Genomic DNA, 23,462 nt, shown 5'->3' on the forward strand with positions numbered 1-23,462 from the left:
GCCACAGCAGGGACGGAGCAGGGAATGGTTAAATGAGAAACTCATGCCTGCCAGTGTGCTCTGTATGAGGCCTTGGTCACGTTTACCAGTAAGAAAAACAGGACCCAGGCTATCAGGCTACTTGAAAATGAAGTCCATCTTTAGGACTGGAACAACAGCTGTCCAGCAGCCAGTCTGTCTGTCTCCATCAAGAGTATGGGTGGGCCAGGGCAAGGGAGGCCCTGTCATTGGGAACAGCATGAGTCCTGTTCAAAGGTGATGCAAGAACATGCCTGTGTTGTAAGCTCAATCACAGAAACAGCAACTGCCAATCCAGGCAGGCAGCTAGTGCCCTTTTCTCAACTGACCAGCCAGCTGTCAAAAACATGGATGCCTGGAATCACCGGAACTCATTTCACTGTTTTCTTTCACGATTCTTACAAGTACCAAACTTCAGGACACTGTTAGTATTCAAATTACCACTACCTAACTCTGCCTGGTCTAGGCCAGGTCACACTGCCCACATCTGGGTCCTGAATCACAAGGAACCCACACCCCCAGGGCTGACACTGCATGCCAGGCACCTGGTCAAACCTCCTTTGACGGGTGGAGGCAAAGGCCACCGCCCCTGAGCAAACACCCACCGTGCATGTCCCACGGCCTATCCTTTTCGATCAGGGGAAAAGCTCTGCACTCTTCGGATCCTGTCAAACCTCTGAGGGCGCTACTTTGTATACTAGAAAGGCAGCTGCAAAGACCACAGACACTTTAATTTACATAAAATTATCTCACTCCATTTTATTTAAGATTTTTTATCCAGTTAGTAAAAGAAAGATGTGTCTCTCTTTATACATATGTACAAGTTCAGCTATAAAAATAGACAGCACATTCAAAGAGAAAAGGCTTGGCATTTTCTGATCCCCTCTAAAGAGCATCTGTACACAGGAGTCAGGGTTTGGGTAGGGAATCCTTATGATTTAAATTAAATGATTTCCCTACACCTACCTCAAAAAAAAATTAAAAAAATCAATCTATCTAAACTCAATTCCGCGATTTTCAGGTGTGCAAATTAGAGGCTGGCCCTCCAGAAGCACCTGCTCCACCAGGGACATCAGGTGGAAAGCCCTTCCGGCCGCCCCTTCCCCTCTCAGAGGGCAGCAAGCTCAGGCGAGCGGGGCTGGGCTGGGAGGGTGGTGCTGAGCTTGCCCCCCCCCCATCCTGCTGTCCCTCTCTCAGTGCAGTCCAGACAGTGCATAGAGCCAAGCAGGGCTGACGGGCAAGGCCAGGGAGACTGTGCATTCAGGACGGACAAGGGGCAGCATCTGCAAGATGGGGGGGCATGTCCTGTTGACCGAGGTGGCGCCTGGTCTCTTGACTGGCTTCTGAGAAGTCCCTTGAGTGGGGGCTGCTGCTACTGTTGCTGGTGGGACCCAAAGCTTCCCTGGTGTGAATGTGCTGGACAGTGGAGGAAGCTGGGACTGCCCGTGGGTCACCCTTGGAGCCATCGTCTTCCCTGGCCTCCACTGCACATTTCAGTGAGGACACTGTGGCAAACGGGGTTTAGAGACTCAGGAGCGCCCAGACTGCAGACAGCAGGGAACCATTTCCTTCCTTTCTAGCCCTGTAGGAAATCGTAACCTTTAGAGAGGTCTCCACTATGGAAGGCTCTTCCCAGCACCGGTGGAACCTTCATGAGGGCCGTGGTCAGAGCTGAGGAGTGGGCTGGGGGTGGAGACAGTGTGCCTGAGCATCTACAAGGGGTCTAGGTCAGGCCCTTCCCCGGAAAGAGGTTAAGACTCGGCTGCGGAGTTCATCTGGGATGCTGTGGGGCCGAACCCAGGACACGCCTTTGGAAACAGGTGATCAAAGTGCTCACACCAACCACCTGCCTGTCCTCTTCTGCTGCAGCTCGTCTTTTCCACTCTCCAAACAGGATGCAAGATGCCACACTGGGTAAGCCATCCAAAGATCACCTGTGGCCCGGGACTGTGGCCCCTGGTTTGGTTGAAGGAAGCTAAGAGGGCAGAGGTGGTTACCGTCCTCCGGCAGGGTTGGTGCCTTTGCCCTGTTTCCGGATCAAGGAGTCTGAGGCTAGGCTGCTGGTCATATGAAGGCTCTTAGGAGTCCCAGGAATATTATTTCCTTTGTTTAAAGGGGAACTTAAGGGAGAAGAGGCGCTTGAAGGTCCAAAGTCTGCAAGGCCAGCAGGTCGGACAATGGATGTCTGCAGAGGACTGCTTGCGGAGATTCCTGTGGGGATGGAGAAAATCACCATGACCCATAGTGGCAGCTGCCTGTGAACTGCCCTGGCAGTCTGCAGTACCGGTCTAAGTGTGAGCTGGAGGAAAGGGGTGGGGATCCTGCTCTGCTGCTCTTTGCTGACATCTTTGAGGTGCATTTGCCTGTCTGTAAGATGGCTGGGCTAAGATATGGTGACACACTCAGCCCTACCTGCATGACCTCACCCGAGAGGAAGATGCTCTCTTCAGACTCTGGAGAGGGCATGTGTCCAGGGTAGGAGGCTTGCTTACAGGATGAAAGCTCTAACTCCTAGGCACCAATGTTTTGTTGTCTTCTTTGGAAAGCACCTGAGTTTAGCGGCCTTTTGTTTGGTTTTGAGAAAGGGTTTCTTGTGTAACAATCCTGGCTGTCCTGGAACTCAGAGATCCGCCTGTTCCTGCCTCCTGAGGGCTGGAATTACAAGTATGTGTCACCACCGCCCAGCTGCTGCTTTCTTATTTCAGAGGCCTCTGCTCTTCAACAGTCTGGCCAGGGAACACAAGGTGACCTAGCCTAGCTTGTGTCTATATCCAGTCAATCCCCTGGCACCAGCCAAGGCTACCTCTGTTCTCCAAGCTGTCATGTCAAGGACTTGGGTTAACCTCTCGTCTTAGGTGACTGCTCTCTGGACAACAATGAACGTTCCCTTTTCTACCATGAGACAAATGCACCTCTTTCTCGTAACTCAACATTGTCTGGCATGTTTGTTCTGCTGGTTTACTTCTTTTCCTGGTCTTGTCACACTTGCTATGTAGCAGAGGATAATCTCAAACTTTCGATTCTCCCAAGTACTGGAAGTGCAGGTGTGTACCACCATGCCTGGTTACGTTTCTTCTGTATTACTTGGTGGGCAGACCGACCTCTGTTCACCCACAGTGGTACTACTGGTCACTTCTAGACCAGTCCTTCTCCTTCTTCATTCCCAGCTAGCAGTGTCTGTTGACTGTTCTGGCCAGTCTATCTCCTTATCCTGTCTCCTCCCGCCGGCTTCTCTGATGTGTATCACACTGCCCCATCCATGGATGAGCCCTGTCATATCGACAGGCTTTAATTACTGGAGAGACTGCTCTTTTCCAAGGATACAAAGGAGCTAGCAAAGGATTAAGAAACACCAGGGTAGGCTACTGTACTTATTTCCTTAATAAACCAATAAATGAATCTGGAGGCTCCTGCAGTGGGAGAAAGGAGGTGAACCAACTTTTACTGAGCACTCACAATAGGCCAAGCACTTTCTATACAAGTATGCCTTCCCCTGCTCTAACAATCCAGAAGTCTGAGGTCACCATTGTCTATATCATGAGAACAAGGCAAGCCTCAGATATATGCTACTCTAACAAGTTGACCCAAAAAAACCTATGAGCTACGCTAAGCCCACATGAGATATTTGTTTATAGCAGGGCGTCACTATGTAGCCCTGGCTGGTCTAGAACCTGCCTCTGGGTGCTGAGACTATGGATGTGTGCCACCACATCTGGCTGAGGTCAGGCTTTGCTCTGTCAATTCCTCCTCACAGCACTTGGACGCTTGCATTCTGACTCCGATCTCCAGCTGTCAACAGTCCTTCCCCACACACCTGTGAAGCTCCGATCCATCAGGTCTGGCCATGTCTTTCCAGCCTTGACTTTCATTGCCCCTCCTCAGCATCACTTGGCTGATATGCTCAGTGAACCTTAACATGCCACCATGGTTGCCAACTCTTACGTTTGTCTGAATCCTTTCTCACTCACGTTCTTCTCCATTCTGAATGATACCCACAATCCTCAGAGCAGGTCCATGGTCCCCCCCTTTTGACCTGTAACCACAAGGAAGCTGCTTCTTTTGGGGCTTGGTCCACTCAAGAGCAGGGGCTAGGAGCTCTGTGGCTCTGCCCCTATGTGCACCAGGTGTTCACTGCCTGAGCCGTGGCTCTGTGGCTCTGCCCCTATGTGCACCAAGTGCTCACTGAGCCGTGGCTCAGGCAGCTGGATGCAGGTTAACCACCCTTGTTTGGATTACTAAAAAGAAAGTCTCGGAAAAACAAACAAACCTAGAACTAAAAAAGGGAAAGGCAGGAAAACTGGGTGTTTCAAGTATAGCCCCCAATTCAGCTCACTCTGGCCACAGCTACTTCTAGCCAATCACAGCACTTTCCCAAGCCAAGAGGAAAGGGGGCCACTCAGGACCACTCAGTTTGAAACTGGGCTCTGGGGCTCTGGCCTGGAGTCTCCCGCCCGCCCGCCCGCCCACTCTACTTTGTAGGATGCTAACAGGCTCTCAGGCAGTCCTGGAGCAGTCTGCAGGCCCCCCGGCCCCGCACCTTTAGACACGTTGTACCCGTATGCGGCATAGGCAGCTGCAGACGCCGCTGCAGCCCCTGCTTTGGCTCCTGCCATGGCAGCAGCACTGCCCGCGGTGGACTTCCGGCTTCGGCCTTTCCCTGCTCCTTTGGCTGTGCTTCCTGAGCCCTTGGGGCGGCCTCGGCTTCGAGCTGAGTGACCACGTCCTGCAGCTGGCACTTCCTGAATGGAAATTCCTGTGGAAACAAATAGCCAAGAGGGGAAAAAAAAAGAAATCTCTTAAAATGTTAACAAATATTCCCTTGCTAGGCGGCGCACGCCCGTAAACCCACCATTCGGGAGGCAGAGCCAGGCGGATCTCTGTGAGTTCGAGGCCAGCCTGGACTGGACTACAGAGTGAGATCCAGGACAGGCAGGACTGTTACAAAGAGGAACTCTGTCTGGAAAAGAATAAAACAAAAAAACAAACATCCCTCCCCAAAGGAAAAAAAACAAACACACACCAACTATCTCCTTGACAGGAAATGCTGTCTCTCAAAGTATTCTGTTTTGTTTGAGACAAGGTTTCCGAATGTTGCTCAGGCTGGCCACAAACTCCTGATCTCAAGTAATCCTCCAATCCCAGTCTCCTGAGCTTTGAAACTACATGCACAGGATCTGGTGCCTGGCTTGCTGAGTATCTGAGGACATCTGGGGCTACCTTTAAACATAGCTATGTTCTTCAAACTGTCTTTCCTTCTAAGAAGTGGCTCCAGCATGGTTATTTTATTATTTTACTTTTATTCTTGCCCCTTACTAAGGACTTGCTGTGGGAAATTAAAAGTGCTTCTGCCTTGGACCTCTATTTCTTTAAAAAAAAAAAAAAAAATCTGGGTATTGAATCTAGCTAGGCCTTGGGCATGTTATATACATACTCTACCACTGAACCATATATCCAATCTTACTTCTAAGTCTGTTTTTGTTTTTTTAATTTAAATTTTGAGACAGGGTCTCACTATGTAGCCAAGTCAGGCCTTAACTATCCTCACACCACTGTGCTCAGTCCTAGTTTCAGGCTTTAAAATTAAGGTTCCTCAAGAAACAGTTAATACCACTGGGCCTCATACAACCACAGAAGAAATGCCCCCGAAGCTAACTGGATTAAAAACTAGCAAAAATAGGGGCTGGGGAGCTGGCTCCCCTGGTCAAAGTGCCGGCCACGCAAGCAGGAAGACCCGAGTTTGGATCTCCTGCCCCTCTAAGAGTGTGGCAGCAGTGTGCTGGGGACGGGGAGGGCAGACACGGGATTCAACCCACGGCCTCCACACACCCAGGAAAGACACCACCTTTGCCTCTACATGCCTATGCACCTAGGTACGCTATCACACCCCACAGTCAAAAACACACACACGCGCGCGCACATGCACACAATCTTTTGTTCCCTTTTACTCTCGGAAGAAGGAATAAAATTCTGGTATCTGGCTTCGTGGGATGGCTAAAGACTGGATATCAGGTGTGACAGCTTGATTAGATCCCTGGATTTGACCACGGTGGTGGAAGGAGAGAACCAACTCTTACAACCCTTCCTTTGGCCTCCACATGTGTGCACACACACAATAAATAAAAAGGTGCCTGATGTGGTGGTGCATGCTTTTAATGCCAGGATCTGGGTGGGAGTCAGAGCATGAAGATCTCTTATGAGTTTAAGGCCAGCCTGGTCTCCACAGTGAGTGTCAGAGCTATGTGAGACACTCTACTTAAAAAACAAAAAAGTACTAAAAAGTCTCTTAATCCTAAAAAGAATTGGACCTCGCCCACCACCCAATGAATGCTTCCTATGAAATAGTGGAGCGGGCTGGAGCTGCATGAGACAGCAGCATCACTTACCATTCACAGTGTCTGAGACAGAGCCTGTTATGGAAGCGGGAGAATTAGTGGCTCGAGACTGAGGAGCTGAGGAGGCTGGGTCATCCACGATAACCAACATGTCACTGCTGCTCTCATCAGGGGGAATAGAGCCAGTGTGCAGCTCACTGCTGATTGAGATCTAGAAGCAGAAAGGTTGAGATCACACCCTCACTGGCTGCAGCCCTCATGCTCAAGTGAGAACAAGCCTCAGGGAACATGCATGCATTCTCTCTCCGACTTGCCTTCAGTGTTGATCCTGCCTTGGGATCTGAGAGCCAGCCTGCCCTTATGCAACCCTTTCCCACAAGGCTGGAAGCAAACACTGCCCAGCAGCCCAGCATCATGTCCCTGCCATCAGGTCAGGATGCAGTCCCAGTAGTGTGATGAAGACATCCAGAGGGAGCCTCACCTCACTGAAAGGGCTGGGCATGGCCGAGTCTACACTTATGAAGGAGTCATCGCCGTCAGCAGAGAGGTTGGAGTTGTCAGCAGAAGGAACAAATGGGATCACGAGGTTCATGCCCTCTTTCCTCCTTTTCCCATCCAATTCATCTTCCTTCTTCTTCTGGGAACACAAAGGTCAGAAAACACATAAAAAACACGAGCATTTCCCCAAAGAGAAAAGCGAGATTAGGAGATAAAAGGATGACAGGTAGAGTCTTGCTATACGGCTCCAGATAGCCTGGTACTTGTTACGTTTCCTGGTCTAGTCTCATCCTCCTGCCTCAGCCATCCAAGTGCTGGGATGACAAACACACACCACTGAAACTTAAGACAGGATCTTGCTCTCTAGTCCAGGCTGGCCTCAAATCCCCTCCATCTTCCTGCCTCTAACTTCTTGAAGGCATCACCATTCTGGCTCCATTCCTTTTTTGTGTGTATAGGTTATATGTGTACTGAGGATTGAACCACGGTCTCTCACGTTTGAGGCAAGTACTCAAGCACTGAGCCACATCTCAAGCCCTGAATCACCATAAAGGAAGTCAAAACTCAGAGGAGGAGAAAGGTATATCGTGTCTCTCCACACCCTCTACTGGGCTTGCTTATTTACTTATTTATTGTGTGTATGGGCATGTGCTACATTCACGTGGAAGTCAGAGGACAACTTGCAGGAACTGCTTCTTCCCTCCTGCCGCGTGGGTTCCTGAGATCAAACTCAAACTCAGGTCATCAGGCCCTGTTCTGGATTGTTGTTGTTGTTGTTTTTTTTTTTAATTTGGTTGGTTTTGGATTTTCTTCCTTCCTTCCTTCCTTCCTTCCTTCCTTCTTCCTTCCTTCCTTCCTTCCTCCCTCCCTCCCTCCCCCCTCCCTCCCTCCTTCCTTCCTAAGATTTATTTACTTATTATGTATACAGTGTTCTGTCTGCATGTATGCCTGCATGCCAGAAGAGGGCACCAGATCTCATTAGAGATGGTTGTGAGCCACCATGTGGTTGCTAGGAATTGAACTCGGGACCTCTGGAAGAGTAGCCAGTGCTGTTAACCTCTGAGCCATCTATCTCTCCCCCTGTTCTGGATTGTGGAGACAGTCATGTTGTCTAGTCTATTAACAGGGTGAAGAGTGTACAACACCGTGTAGTTCATGGTGTCACTGAGTGAGTACTTTCTATTCTATATTTGGAGCGTGAATGACGTCTGATCTAAATTGTTACTCTACAATAGGCAAGGTAGCTCAGTGGGTACAGGTGATTGCCACTTAAGCCTGGGGATCCAGTTCAGTTCAAACCCCAGGATCCATATAAAGGCAGCAGGAGAGAACCAACTCCACAAAGATGTCCTCTGACCCTCCTATACCCAGTGTGGCATGTGCACAGGAACATGAACACACACACACACACACACACACACACACACACACACACACACACACACAAAAGCATTGTTAATTTCTGTAGTGTCCTATGTGAGAAAGCCACCTCTTATTAAGCCACATCCCCAGACCTTCATCTTTTTCTGAATGTTAAAGGTAATGGGTTAGAATGAGAACAGAGTGAGGAAGAGCCTGCCTGGGAAGGGGCAGAGAAGGCAGCCCAGGCCAGGAGGATCTCAGCTTTCATTTTTAGGACTTCCCAACTCTATAAGAGAGGCAAGTACAAAGTGTCCCCAGGCTAAAACTGGCTCTTCATTAAAAGAGGATATACAGACCAGCTCTAGGCTGCTGACCATCAAAGGCATATGATCCTGCCCTAACCTTTTATTTTGAATAGTCTCAACTGTGTAGCCATGACTGGCCTGGAACTCAGAGATGTTTGCCTATCTCTGCTTCCCAAGTGCTGGAATTCAAGGTGGGCGCCACCATGCTCGGGTAGTCTTTTTGAAAGACTCTATGAAAGAAGTCGAGCATGGTAGCACACACTTTTAATCCCAGCACTCCTGAGGCGGGGGTAGGAGGATTTTGTGAGTTCCAGGACAGCCAGTGCTATGTAGACAGACTATCTCAAAAAAACAAAAACAAAGTTCTATAAAAGCTAGTTATGTAGTAACATCACCTTGGCCACCATCGTTATCACTGACAGATAGGTCCCAGTCCAACTGTGGCCAACACTAGAGTCTGTGAAGAGGAACGGAGCTCTACATTTGATGTCTTTTACATCACCAAATGTCCGTCAGCACAGAGCTGCTTCAGATCACACACACGGGGCTAGCGAGGCAGCTCAGCAGACCAAGCACTTGCTTGCCAGTCTGGAGCACTGACACTAACCCTCAGCGCCCCCACACACGATGGGGGTAGAAACCCAGCTTTCCCGAGTTCTTCTGATCTCCACATGCAGGCTGTGGTTTATCATGTGTGCACAGATATGCGTGCACACACTGATCCAAGGCCTTTCTTGTCCTTCTGACACTTAGTCCAGGCCCTGCCAGTCCCTATCCACCCCAGGCTGGAGATACCTTCTCTGCATACTTCTCCCGCTTGCGTTTCCGTTCTTTCACTCGGTTGGTCTCCTCCTGCTGCCGTTTCTCCTCCTGCCGTAGTCTCACTACCAAGAAAATATAAAAACATTCAAGAGTCTGTGAATCACAACTTCTACCCTCTGAAATGTAGGGCCACATCCTCTAGTGGTTCCTAAGGTATAATTTTGTGTTGTTTAATAAAAATACTGGTGTTGCTTCATGCCTTTAATGCAGCACTTGGGAGGCAGAGATGGGAACTCTGGGGCAAGCAGATCTCTGGGAGTTCGAGGCCAGCCTGGCCTACAGAGCGAGTTCCAGGAAAGCCAGGGATACACGAAGAAACTCTCAAAAAACAAAAAAGAAAAATACTGGTATTTTCCTAAGTCAGAAACAATAATTATTGGTGTCTTAACAGCTTCTAGGTTCAAACCATGATTCCACTTAATTATTGTGGCTTTCCTTGTCTTTCCTACTTGAAAAGAGCTGATTTTTAGATGTGGGGCTGTGGGAGTGCTCACAGGAACTCACACGATAAACCCAAAACAATATTCTCATAATCTAGAAACTCTAGGGGAAAGTCTTCATGGTTACAGCGACTTGCTATTGAAATTCTGTATAAAATATTTCTCTGGGCCAGTGGGAGGTTTAACCAGGTCAAGGCACTTGCTGCCAAATCTGACCACCTGAGATTGAATCTAGAACCCACATACAGGGGAAGTTGACCACAGTCTCCTGCAGGATAATGTGCTGTCTTCTACCACACATGTGCTTTGTCATTCGCATGCACATGTATGTGCACTTGTATTAATAAATACACACACACACACACACACACACACACACACACACACACACACACGTAATTTAAAATGAAAATAAATTCTGGCCTTGGCATACACAGTGCTCATCTCATCTGGGAGTCTGAGGAGGACAGAAGGTTAGTTGCCAGAGTACATACGTTTCTTTTCCAGCTCTTCATCGTCAAGAAGAAGGCTAACCACTTCTTTGGGTTTCAGGGTATCTGGTTTGAAGTTCCCACCAGAAATCACCATCCGCTGAATCTACACAAAGGGGGTTAACATGTCATTTCCAGGTACCCACTCCCACACCACAAACATTCAGAATCATCCCTCTGAATCACTTCCATAGGGAGGTTCTGACTCTACTACTTCTTGTTCACTTGGCTGGCCCCTCCACAGTATTTGTCCCAAAGAAAGGACAATTGGGGATTTTTTTTTTTTTGCTCGGGACTATTAATAGTCAGTTAAAAATAACTCAAAACATACCATTATTCTGGCACATAGTCAAGTGGGCAAACTGAGGCAGACTCTGAAATGCTAGCCCCCCACAGGCCTCCTGTGGTGTCAGTGTGCACATGAGCATCCTGTGTACAGGCTCTGATGTTTCCCATGACTACGGAAAGACAAGACTCTTCAACAGTCTCAATCCAGTTCCTGGGGCTGGCTTCTATCCCCTGCTGCACAATCCCTCCCTCCCCTTGCTTACCTCACTCTTTTCCTTGGCTCTCTGCAGAATGCGTTCCTCGATCGTGCCCTTACAGATAAGCCGGTACACAGTGACCTGCTTTGTCTGCCCTAAGCGATGGGCCCTATCCATGGCCTGCTGGTCTACAGTGGGGTTCCAGTCACTGTCGTAGAAAATTACCTGCATCGACAAGAAGAGAATGCAACAAAGACTGATGTACTCTGGATGCAGGAAATTTTCAGAGTGTACGGCTACTCATCTGCCTGTAAACACTGGTGCTGGCCAGGTCACATTTTTTCCCTATCATCTATGTAATGGTGAGAAAGTAAGCTAACTGTTTGCTCCTCTTGGAAAAACAGGCATGCTCCTGGTCTATTTATTCATAGTGCTCACTGAAAAGATGCAAGTATGGACTGGAGAGATGGCTCGGTGATTAAGAGGATGAGGATCCAGGTTTTATTCCTAGTACCCAACAGGAGGCTGATAAATCTCCTGTAACTCCAATTTTAGGGGATGTGACCTCTCTAGTCTTCATGGGAGTGTACGTACACACACACACACACACACACACACACACACACACACACACACCCTTAAAACTAAATTAAAAGGTGGGTAAGATAAGAGGAGTGCTGGTGTGTGCCTGTAGTCCCTGATACTTGGGAAGTTCACGTGCAAGTACCACTTGAGTCTATGAGTTTAAGAGCAGGTTGGGGGGTAGGGGGGTGGAGAGATGGCTCAGAGGTTAACAGCACTGCCTATTTTTCCAGAGATCCTGAGTTCAATTCCCAGCAACCACATGGTGGCTCACAAATCATCTATAATGAGATCTGGTACCCTCTTCTGGCATGCAGGCATGCATGCAGATAGAGCACTGTATACATAACAAATAAATCAATCTTAAACAACAACAACAACAAAGACCAGGTTGGACAAAGCAACAAGAGTCCCTTAAACAATTAACCCCCCCCCCAAAAATATAGTTACTATCTACATCTAGTACTTGGTATGCTAATATCATCAGTAGAGGACGCGAAGTGCGATAACCATTCTAAGTGCTTACACCCCATAATCTCTGTGACTTGCGTACTAATAGGATCTCTACTTTAGCACTGGGTACACAGCTCAACGGTAGAGCATACACAGCATGTGCTTAGCATGAATGCAGCCCTTGGTTTGATTTCCAACACTGAAAAAACAAATAAAAAAAATCTTACGTTACAGAGGAGGAATTTATCTAAGATTATAGTCTAATGGAGGACTGGCAATAAAAGATGGGAAGATCTTAAGTACCAGGGTTCCCTGCAAAGACACACACAATTCTCCTACCATTCCCCAGTTCTCATCAACATACTTCCTGTTCCACGAATCCTAAAATGAAATGTTTAAAGGGTTCCCCCCAAAGCTACTTATCTAGTCTGCAGTACAATAGTCAACCAATAAGATCAGGTGACCATCAGGTGACCCTAAATTTTTTTTTTAAAAAAAAGTCCAGGTCTATTACGTAGCTCTAGCTGTCTTGGAACTTACTCCATAGACCAGACTGGCCTCGAACATACAGAGATCTACCCACCTCTGCCTCCCAAGGACTCCTGTGCGCTACTTTAAGGGCTAAGGTCATCTCTCCTGAAACTTTCTCTGTGTTGCCTTTCCTGGCACACAACACTGTTTCTTTGGTTTGGGGTTACCCAAACTGACCCTGAACTTGCTTTGTAGCTAAGGATGACCTTTGTCATTTAAATTAATCCATTAGTCTATGAATTGCCACGTAGCTCGTGGCTTTACCTGTCCTCTAGCATGTCTTGCTTCCCAGGTGGCTGGCTGGTATCTCTCCTGACTCCACCCTCCTCCTTCCCATCATTCTCAGTTTGGCTTTCCCATCTAACTTCCTGCTCAGGTACCAGCCTGTCAGGTTTTTATTAACCAATGAGAGTAGTACATATTCATAATGTAGAAAAGGATTGTCCCACAGCAGACCTTGAATACTGATCCTTCAGCCTCTATTTCCCAAGTGCTAAATCTTATTCATAAGCAATTTATTTGTGTACTGAGTGTTGGATCTTCTGGGACCAAGGTTACAGATGGTTATGAGCTGCCAGGTAGAACCAGGGTCCTCTAGAGGAATAGTACATGCTCTTAACCACTGAGCCATCTCTCCAGCTTCCTGCTTTTACTTTTTGATGTATAGGATGTTACTATGCAAACCAGGCTACCACTGAGCTTCCCACCCCTGCTTTCTGTCATTTATCATGGTATAGGGGGGATCAAACTATTATATGCTAGCAGCTAGACAAATACTCACTAGTGACTTATATCCTCAGTCCCTTTCTTTCTTTATTTTGAGATAGGGTCTTCCTATATAGCCTGGTAGGCCTGGAATTCACTATGTAGACAAGACTGGCTTTGAACTTAAAAAGATCCCTTGCCTCTGCCTCCAAAGTATACACCACCATATCTATCTTAGAAAATCCATTTACAATTTTCAGGAAGAGCAAAATAAGGAAATATAGACTTAAGAAAAAGGAGACTTGAATGGGGCTGGAAAGATGGCTCAGCTGTAAATGCTCTTCCAGAGGCCCTGGGTTCAATTCCCAGAGCCCACAGCAAACCCCAGCTCACAACCTCTGTAACTCTAGTTCCAGTGCTTCTGACACGAATCCAAGTGGCACACAGACACACGCGCAGGCAAAACACCCGTGCACAAAATAAACTGTTTCAACATTAGGATTATCCAACATACGTAAAAACGACACATATGTGATGAAATCACAGCTAAAAAGAGTATCTTGAACGAAGCCTGGACCAATGGTTCAGCATGACTTCACAGTAGACATGCCTACACCATGAATCATAAGATTGCCTTAACACCTGCATTTTTCCTTAGACATCTCAGTGACATTAAACCCTGACTCAACTTGGGCTCTTCTGGGCTCATAAACATAAGACTAGAGCCTAAGAAAATAACTTAAAAGAAAGATATATTTGGGAAGAGAACAGAATAAAACAGGATACTGTTTAGAAAAAGAAAAATCACAGGGAAAATAGTGAAATAGACATAAATCAATAGGATAAAGCAAGCACAAGAGTAAAAAGAATGAGACACAAAATAAGACAGATGAATACTGGGACCACCATGGCATGATCTGGTGGGTGTGCTGGGGGTGGCAACAACTGAGTGCTCAACTGAGACACAGATGACACCCATACTTCAGTCTCTGGTGCTCAGTGAGACAGTCTAGAGACAAACAAGTAACAATTATAGGAGTAGAGCTGATTTAGCTAGGGATGATGAAAGTATGTCATGTAGGATGTGCAGCCCAGCAATGACTAAGGTGAAATCTATGAACAGTACCTTCATGAAGCTGTAAACACTAAGCCAGGCATGCCGGGAGGCATGGTAAGAGCTGGCATGGTATTCCAGGATTGGACTATATAAGCCAAGGAATGAGGGAGTGAAATGGAAAACAGGGAAAACTCCACAGGAACAACCAGAGAATTTTGGCTAACAACTGGAAGTGGGACTGGCGCTTTCTCTTCCAAGAGAACACGTTAGTCCAGTCCCTTGAGAGAGCTAAACGCTAACTCCATTGGGCATAGGACATATCATGTTGCTATTAAGAGATAAAAAGCTCCTCCTCTCTCTACAGGTAAGCATCTGAAACAAGTCAGACAGAAAGTAAAATAAATCTGGGCAGTTTATTATAACAATGCTTCCCTAAACAGAGCCAAACATAAAGAATCCTTAGCAAAGAACAATGTGGTAAAAATCACCTGTCGTTCATCACTGCTGCTGAAATCCTGTCTTTATTAACCTAGTAGACTAGTTCCCAGTGTTTACAAATACTTGCTTACAATTCCTTCCTCAGTCATTAAGACATCAAGTTTTTCCCCACGAAGCACACCATGTGCAAATAAATTAGAAACAAAACATCTGATGAGCAGCCCAGGAACTCATGCAACTTCCTTATGAAACCAGAAGAGATGCACTGGTTTCTTAAATAGTGTCAAATGTTCCACTAGTTTCTTTGTTTGTTTTTTCAGGCTGCTCTATTTACTTGATTAGAAAGTTTATTATTATGTGGGTATACTCCTTACTTAAGGTAATGACTGCAAACTTGGTGCCAACTTACTACTAATTTAAAAAGCTTTTTCACATGGGACACTTTGTGCTTACAAGTCGTATGTGGACTTTTTGCTGCTTTGTGGTGGCAGATAAAATGAATATTACTGGTATCTTTTGTTCAAATTCTTGTTCTCTTCGATCTTAGTGTCTTGCCAGGACCTATCCAGCCTGGAAGATGTGCTTGTGTGGCACACTGCACTCCTCTTCACTAATTCTGTTTCCTTTCTCTCTGTCGCTTGATCATGTCAACCAGGTTCTTAGTCTAAGGCCCGAGACTTACCTCCTCTGTCTGAAGTGTTTTCTTTCTGCCAGACTAATTCTTGGCTTGCTTTCTCACTCTCTTCAGGTCCTGGCTTAAATGTCACCCATGAGAGAGGCTTTAACATCCCATATGAACAGCAATCTGGGTCCTCCTACCACGTTCATGGTTGTATTTTCCATCATAGTATTTAAATTAGTTCTTCTGTTTATACTCTATCAACTACCACAACTAGCAATGTAATTACTAGGAGAAAAATAGAACTTCATTTTATTGAATGTTGAATTCTTAGTGCCTAAAACAGTGCCAGGTCCAGGTATTAGAAAAAGGGCTTCCTTTCTACTGATGAGGTAGGTCAAAGCCTAGCATGTACAATCATTACTTACAATATAACATGACTGAGCACAGGGCAGGAACTAGGAAGGAATGTGATATTGGACTAGGATTTTGAAAGACAAACAGAAGTTTACTCGGTGGAAAAGGTAGCTCAGAACATAACGATCTAGGCTCAGGTAACAAGTAACAGTAGTGTAATATGGTAATGGTGTACTCTAAAAATTACAAGTCAGTCATTTACTTCTGGGAGGGGAAGGGATTTGGCAATCAGGCTGGCAAGGAAGATACAGGCTGTAAGTGAAGAGGCTTGTAAACCATGGATAGGAGCTTTAAGTAGCATATTCTGTAAAGAAGGTTATAAACAAACTGTACTCAAGTGTCGGCAGAGCCAAGAATGGATTTGGACCAAGAGGTACATGGCCAGGGACTGTGATGCACTCAAAAGATCAGCTAGGAAAAACTGATGAGTACGTAACTGCTGGTACTATATGACATCTTCAAAAAAAGCGAACTAAGAAAAACAGGGTCAAGAGCAAATTTTTGTCATGTAATAGGGTAGATGTGAGCAACCACATCAGAGTAACCACATGAACAACACACGTCACCAGAGTCAGCCTTCCAGGACATGGCAGGTTTGGTATACTCTATAGAGTTATGCCAACAGTCTTCAGGCCCTCATGCCCTGTCCCACTCAGTAGTAAACAAGGCAAGTTTGAATCTTACGGTTGATAATTAGTATTCCCATAGAATTTGATTTCCATTCTCTAAGGCACATGGTTTGAAGATGCCAAGTTACTAAAGAGAAAAAGTGGGCCTAACTTAGGAGTGGAGATGGAGACCAGGATCTAATTCCAGCTCTGGTAGGTACTACAAGCTTCCTCAGACCTCATCATCATCCTGTCCTCACTTCTCCATGAGCTCATGAACCTGTACCTTCCTCATGTGAATGGGGATATCATTGCATAGATTCCTTCCTTCCATCCATCCATCCATCCATCCATCCATCACCACCCACCCACCCACCCACTCATCCATCCATCCATCCACGTTTTCTGAGACAGGGTTTCTCTGTGTAGCCTTGCCTGTCCTGGAACTCACTCTGTAGATCAGGCTGGCCTCAAACTCACAGAGATCCACCTACGTTTGCCTCCCTAGTACTGAGATTAAAGGCGTACTCCCCCACCACCTGGCTTAGTTTTTTTTTTTTTTTTTTTTTTTTTAAAGGTCATTGCTATCCAAACAGCTCCTGAGGTTCAGAACACAAAAGCATTACCTTTCTCAGTAATGAAACCACATGTTTTAGTCATAACTATAGTTTTGATTTGTTTAGTTACAGCTCCTTAAACAAATCTAACCAGATTGCTTGGCTGTCTGTCCCCTCCCCGACCCCCTCCACCCCGTTTATTTTTACTGCTGTATCCACCAACTGTCAGCAAAGTACTTGACACACAGTAAACAATTCATTCATTTTCTATTGAATTAATGTGTAAAGAAATCATTCAAAGAGAATGGCTAGAAAAAACCAAGAGGAAAGTTAAAATGCTTGATGAATGAAATATTTATAGGAGAGCCCTGTATAGCCAATGCATCATACTCTCTCCCATCACTTACTGTATCTGCAGCTGTGAGATTGATACCCAGTCCTCCAGCTCTCGTGCTTAACAGAAACACAAAGATGTCATTCCTAAAGAAAAGAGGAAAGAACATGTTAGGAGGAAAAGGTATAATGCAATGTGGGGACAGAGAGGAATTTCTAAAAACAATCTAGGGCTGGAAGAGTGCTGGTGACTAGAGAACCCGACTGATGCTTTCCTGAGACACTGTGTACAGGTGTTCTGTCTTCAAAATCCACACGATGGAAGTCATCTTCCAATTTGCACATAAGCTTTTGCTGCCACACTATCTGACTGATAACCAACAAAAGTACAATCGTGAAGCAGATGTAACAGAAAAATGTTCCTGTAGAAACAGACCTCTGGCTACACCACATTACACATAAACCAGTTTGTCATCTTCCTTGTGGTGCTCCTGGGCCCCGAACCTAGGAATCTGCACATGCTCAGCAATCACTCCACCTCTGAGCTACACTTGAGTCCAATAGCTTTCTCCCCTCTTTTGAGACACTTTCTTGTATCCTAAACTTGCTATATAGCTGAGGATGACCCTGGATTTTAGTCCGCTAGCTTCCATCATCCAAGTGCTCAGATTACAGGGCTGCACCAATAAGCCTAGTATTTCCATTTGCATTCCCCCCCTCAAGACAAGGTTTCAACTATGCATTCACAGCTGGCCTGGCACTTGCTATGTAGACCAGGTTGGATCTGAATTCATAGAGATTCTCCTGCCTCTGTTTGAGTACTGGGATTAAAGAAGGTATGTGCCACCATGCCCAGCCTATTTTTGGTTTGTTTCTGTTTATGTATTTGGGTATAAACATGTGCCTGCATTTGGAGGTCAGAGTTTACATTAGGTGTCTTCTGTCACTTTCTCATATTTTGTGAAACAGGCTCTCAGGGAACCTGAAGCCCGCCCATGGACTGGTAGGCTAGCAGCAGGCAGCAGGCAGCAGGCGGCAAGCAGCAGGGACCCTCCAATCCTGGGTTCCCAGCCTTGGGACTATTGGCAAGTGCTTTTGCACCAGGATCTGAACTCAGGTTCTCAGGAAGGAGAGCACTTTACTGACTGAACAATCTCCCAGCCTCCCAAGAGCCCTATTTTTAAATTTTTTGAGACAGTCTCTCTATGTAGCCCTGGAACTCTGTAGACTAGGCTGTCCTCAAACTCATAGACACCTGTCTGCCTGTCTCCTGAGTGCTGGGACTGACAACCCTCTTTAAAATTATTTATTATTATTAGGGGAGAGAGTGTGTGTATGACGTGTGCATGTGGGTGGAGGTCAGAGGGGGACTTTCAAAATTCAATTCTCTCATTCCACCCTAGGTTCCAGGGAACAGAACAAACTCAGGTGACCAGGCCTGCCTGGCAGGTGCTTTTTTAACCACCAAGCCATCTTACTAGGTCCCAATTTTAACTAGTTAAAGTATTCCTAGATCATGTAGAGGCAAATAAATTAGAACAGAATTCTAATAGTCTGAAAGATTATTCTCTCTCTATGTGTGTGTATGAGGGAGGGAGGAAGGGAGGGAGGGAGGGAGGGAGGGAGCACACGAGCGCACGCAAACAGGCTCACATGTGCCACATCGAATGAGTGGAGGTCAGAGGACAGTTTCCAGAATTGGTATTCTGGCTGTTATGTTAGGCTTGGCGAACAAATGTTGTTATCCATTGGTACTTAAAGCACCCACTTTAAGATGACGCAACTCAGAAAAATAAACACACATCAGGAATTCAGACCTGGTCATGACTTCTGTGCACTAAGCTGACTTAGGACTAATCCAGGGAAGACATTTAGCATGGATGCACTTTTAGATAAGTGCCAACTAACTCCTCACATAGAACTAAGTAGATACAATATCGATTCCTGTTACAGTCTAAGTCCTTTTAAAGAGAATTACAAAGCAGCAGATGCTACCTCACTTATTAGGCAACAAATTATTTGCCAAATAAAAAAGGTCCAAGCCAGATCACAAGGGCTTTTCACTCTAAGATTTATTTTATAAACAAACAGGTGTTTGACAGCAGCCTAGTTCCTGCAAATAACCTAAGTGTAGCCCAAGATAACCTTTCATGTTCATGTTTCACACCTCAGGTTATTTTCCAGAACAATCTAACAATCTATTGAAAAGATTATACTAGTGAAAACACGAGGGTCCTCTAAATCCAGTGGTTCATTTCTCTGTATGCAGTGAGAACCACAATTGGAAATTCAGGTCACAAGCTTTTCTTCGAACTACAGCCAATATTCTCATCTTTTCTTTAAAAGACTTTTAAAAAACTTTATGTATATAGGTGTTTTGTCAGCATTTATGTCTACACATCAGAAGAGGATATCTGATCCCATGGAACTAAAGTTATGAATGGTTGTGAGTTGCCAAGTGGGTGCTGGGAATTGAACCCAGGTCCTCTGGAAGAGCAGCTAATGTTCTTATCTGCTGAGCCGTCTCTCCAGCCTCAATTACCCATCTTTGGTTATGAAGTCAGTCTGACACCTCTGGACTGACTAAGAAAAATAAACGAGTTAAGAAACAGAGCAGCTAGAGAGTACTCTAGTACACTGATATAAGAGGAAGCCTAACTGTGAAGTTCTAGATACAAAGGTACTAAATCCCACAGTCAAAGGAATTAATCCACAGGTTTCAGTAAAAGAATGTGGGGGTGCATACTTGAAACAGAAGGATCTCTATGAGTTTGATGCCAGCCTGGTCTACACAGCAAGTTTCAGGCCAGCCAGGGCTACATAGTGAGACAGTCTCCACCACCATCCCCTGGTACCCCAAGACCCCTAAAAAAAAGAAAAGAAAAAACAAACAAACAAACAGACAAACAGACACAAACCAGCCGCTGACATCAGAGAGCTCCCACACATTTGGGCTATTCTTCCTTGGTAAGGTCATTTGACTTCTGAAACTGCTTCCTAGACTACAAAACTCAGGTCTAGTTAACTACAAACCTACAAACCTAGTTAGAGTGACTGACTGTCAGTGAAGAAGTGTTGTTAAATAAGCACCTGTTAACCACTAAACCAGACAGGCCCATTACTTGCATTCGGGAAACATAACTTTCCTAGAGGCACGCGTGGACATCAAAGCCTATCTAGAGCCCCTAGTATGTCAAGATGCAAAAGCTCTATACTACCAGAAAAGTTTTACCAGTTTATCCTTGAATTTTACTTTTTACCTTTCCCTTTTTTCCTCAAAACAGTGTCTCGGTATATTTACTAAGAAGGAATATGCGACAGGAGGAGAGGGGACAGGGGAATCTGTGGATGCTATGTAAAATGAATAGAAAATCTCTTAATAAACAAACAAACAAATAAATATTTTAAAAAAGGGAAGAAATATGCATGACAGGTGGTGGCAGCGCACACCTTTAATTACAGCACAAAGTAGGCAGAGGCAGGTGGATCTCTGTGAGTTACAGGACAGCCAGGGCTATTACACGGAAAAACCCTGTTTTGAAAAACTAAAAAGAAAATAAAAAAAGAAAGAATACACTTGCTGGACAGTGGTGGTTGCACACGCCTTTTTAATCCCAGCACTCAGGAGGCAGAGGCAGGTGGATCTCTATGAATTTGAGGCCAGCCTGGTCTACAGAGTGACTTTCCAGGACAGCCAGGATGACACTGTGAAACCCTGTCTTGAAAAAACAAAAGAAGGGGACTGGAGAGATGTCTCAGGGGTCAAGAACACTGACTGCTCTTTCATAGGTCATGAGTTCAATTCCCAGCACCCACATGGCAGCTAACAACTGTCTGTAACTACAAGATCTGACACCCTCACACAGACATGCATACAGGCAGAACACCAATGCACATTAAAAAAATAAATAAATAAATATTAAAAAAAAAAAAAAGAAAAAAGAGAACACTTGCCAGATGTGGTAGTACAGGCCTTTAATCCCAGAACTTGGGAGGCAGAGGCAGGCGGATCTCTGTGAGTTTGAGGCCAGCCTGGTAAGTTCCAGGACAGCCAGAGATACATAAAGAAACCTTGTTTCAAAAAAAAAAAAAAAGGAGAGGAGGAAGAGGAAGAAGAAGAGGGAGAAGAAGAAGAAGAAGAAGAAGAAGAAGAAGAAGAAGAAGAAGAAGAAGAAGAAGAAGAAGAAGAAGAAGAAGAAACTATACTTCTAAGAGATGTGGTTCAGAGATGGAGAGATGAAAGAAACATCAGAAGCTTGATGGAACATTTACCTTATTTGATGTAGGTTCTTACTATGTAGCCCAGGCTGGCCTTGAACTCACAGTAATATTTTTGCCTCACAGTGCTGGGATTATAGGTGTGGCCACCATACCAGGCTTTCTGTTTTCTTTTTTAATCTTTGAATTCATCATCCATTGTGATATTTCAGAAGTTTATTTAACTTGTAACATCGATTTCATGATGAAAGCACAAAGCACACAACAACAAAACTGCAGTGCACCTGCCAGTTCACAAGCACATTTCCCATGGAGACAGGCCAATGTCCATGGAAACTTGGATGTGCACAGGTCCACGGAGGAACAATAATAATGTTCAAATAAAAACTGACTGAGGATTTAGGGCCCAACTAGTGTCTAAAGACTGCACTATTATCTCACTTGAGCACTGAGACGACTCTGGCTCCATATAACTTGCTCTCCTGTTCTAATGCCTGTGTGATATCCAGTGAAAGTGGGTAATTCCTGAAGAAGCCTAGCATATGAACACTGGGTAGAGTTCTGTGATGTGACCAGGTATGTGACAGAAAGGGAGAAGACAGCTGGGGAGACTACGAAAAGAGCAGCAGCAGTAGATTACACACTGCTCAGAGTCATCTGGAAGGCTCAAGAAATCAGACCAGATGCGGTCATCACCCATAAATAGAAACAAACACACAGCCAGGCGGTGGTAGCGCACGCCTCTAATCCCAGCACTTGGGAGGCAGAGGCAGGCGGATCTCTGTGAGTTCAAGGCCAGCCTGGTCTACAGAGCGAGATCCAGGAAAGGCACAAAGCTACACAGAGAAATCCTGTCTTGAAAAACCAAAAAACAAAACAAAACAAAACAACCCCCCCTTAAGTAAAATAAACATAAAAACTTAGAACTACAATTGTAGAAAGAAATTTTTCTTGACCATGTCGTGCTATGGAGCCCTGGCTGGCCTCAAAGTTGCCATGGACTACCTTTGCCCTAGAATGCCAGAACTGTAAGTGATCACCACCAGTGCCAGGGTGAAAATGCTTCTTTTAGATATTAATTTTGTACTGAAAAGACGGCTTCTGGTGAGACACATTAAATATAGCCCAAATGTGCTACAATCAATGTAATTTCATCACAGAAATAAGGATTAGACAAATCTTGAGTTGTAATTATCAAAGGAGTTAGTTTCCAGTCTGGACTGTATTGTCAGATTACTATAATGAACATATCTACGCGGCTGAGAAGTTCTGTTTTACTTACTGTATTTAGAGATGATGATACAAGTTCCTGTTTTACGAGTTCTGATTAGACAAGATGAACTCGTAGAAGGCAACAGTGCAGTCTGACTGCCCTCTAGGGGCTGCAGAGATGTCACACTCGGGGTTTGCTGGATGGCCAGCTCGTTGCCGGGTGGAGTAGGATAGTGTCTATAAGGAGTCTACGAAACCCCACATTACACAGGCATACTGTACCTCAACCTCACTCTTTTTGTACATTCCACTAAATCCCCTTTGCACCAAAATGCCTGAGCAGTGCTAGGCATGAATGGATGGGAGCTAAGCTTCTTGAATGACTGAAAAAGCAGAATGTAAGCGTCACACTGCAGCCTCACAATGCTCTCCCTCTGAAGAAAACAAACAACAGAAACCATGCTACAGTCATTTCCCCCCAACTTTTCTAAAGGGTTACTATAACTGGTCGGTTATCTAGAGTGGAGGAAGAAGAGGGGGGATCCATCTGGTAAGGCCCAGGGGTAGGAGTAAGGGAAGTAAAGGTCAACTCATCACAGAGCAAAGACCTTGTGAATGGCTCCTAGGATCACATACTGGTCACATGTTCTGAACGCTGCCAGGACATCCTGGCCAAACAGTCTTTAGTCTCAGCCAGACTTTTTCCTGGAAGGATCCCTCATAAATAAGTCTTGTATGAAGGGAATGTAAATGGCTTTTTATAGGAGTTCTTGTTTACTCTGGCTGACCTTTGAGCCACAGGGCTTTTGAGTTGAAACTGCAATTTTTTTCTTTTGATGTCTTTTCACTAATAATAATGAAAATATTTGGCAAAGCACGCCTTTTGTTTTGAAAAACACCTGTCTTTTTCTCTATTTTAAGATGCAACTCAGACTTATAAGCTGAGAATATCTTATGTGGGAAACTTGATGGTGTACTA

The 23,462-nt window shown here is 45.4% G+C and overlaps 1 protein-coding gene across 2 annotated transcripts in view; it reads right to left on the bottom strand.

The window, feature by feature from the left end:
- Nucleotides 1-751: 751 nt before the first annotated feature.
- The window catches only part of Ino80 (INO80 complex ATPase subunit), a 113,376-nt gene continuing 90,665 nt past the window's right edge, over nt 752-23,462 (bottom strand). For both annotated transcript variants that reach the window (XM_028854439.2, XM_028854441.2), the window contains 8 exons: nt 17,128-17,200; nt 10,820-10,978; nt 10,272-10,374; nt 9,311-9,399; nt 6,832-6,987; nt 6,402-6,561; nt 4,556-4,771; nt 752-2,229 (listed from right to left, as the gene is read on the bottom strand). In XM_028854439.2, the coding sequence (XP_028710272.1) occupies nt 2,012-2,229; nt 4,556-4,771; nt 6,402-6,561; nt 6,832-6,987; nt 9,311-9,399; nt 10,272-10,374; nt 10,820-10,978; nt 17,128-17,200 (1,174 nt within the window). In that variant the 3' untranslated portion in view covers nt 752-2,011. The remainder of the gene's footprint in view (nt 2,230-4,555; nt 4,772-6,401; nt 6,562-6,831; nt 6,988-9,310; nt 9,400-10,271; nt 10,375-10,819; nt 10,979-17,127; nt 17,201-23,462) is intronic.

Source organism: Peromyscus leucopus, chromosome 4, assembly GCF_004664715.2.
Source record: "Peromyscus leucopus breed LL Stock chromosome 4, UCI_PerLeu_2.1, whole genome shotgun sequence".
Taxonomy (NCBI): domain Eukaryota; kingdom Metazoa; phylum Chordata; class Mammalia; order Rodentia; family Cricetidae; genus Peromyscus; species Peromyscus leucopus.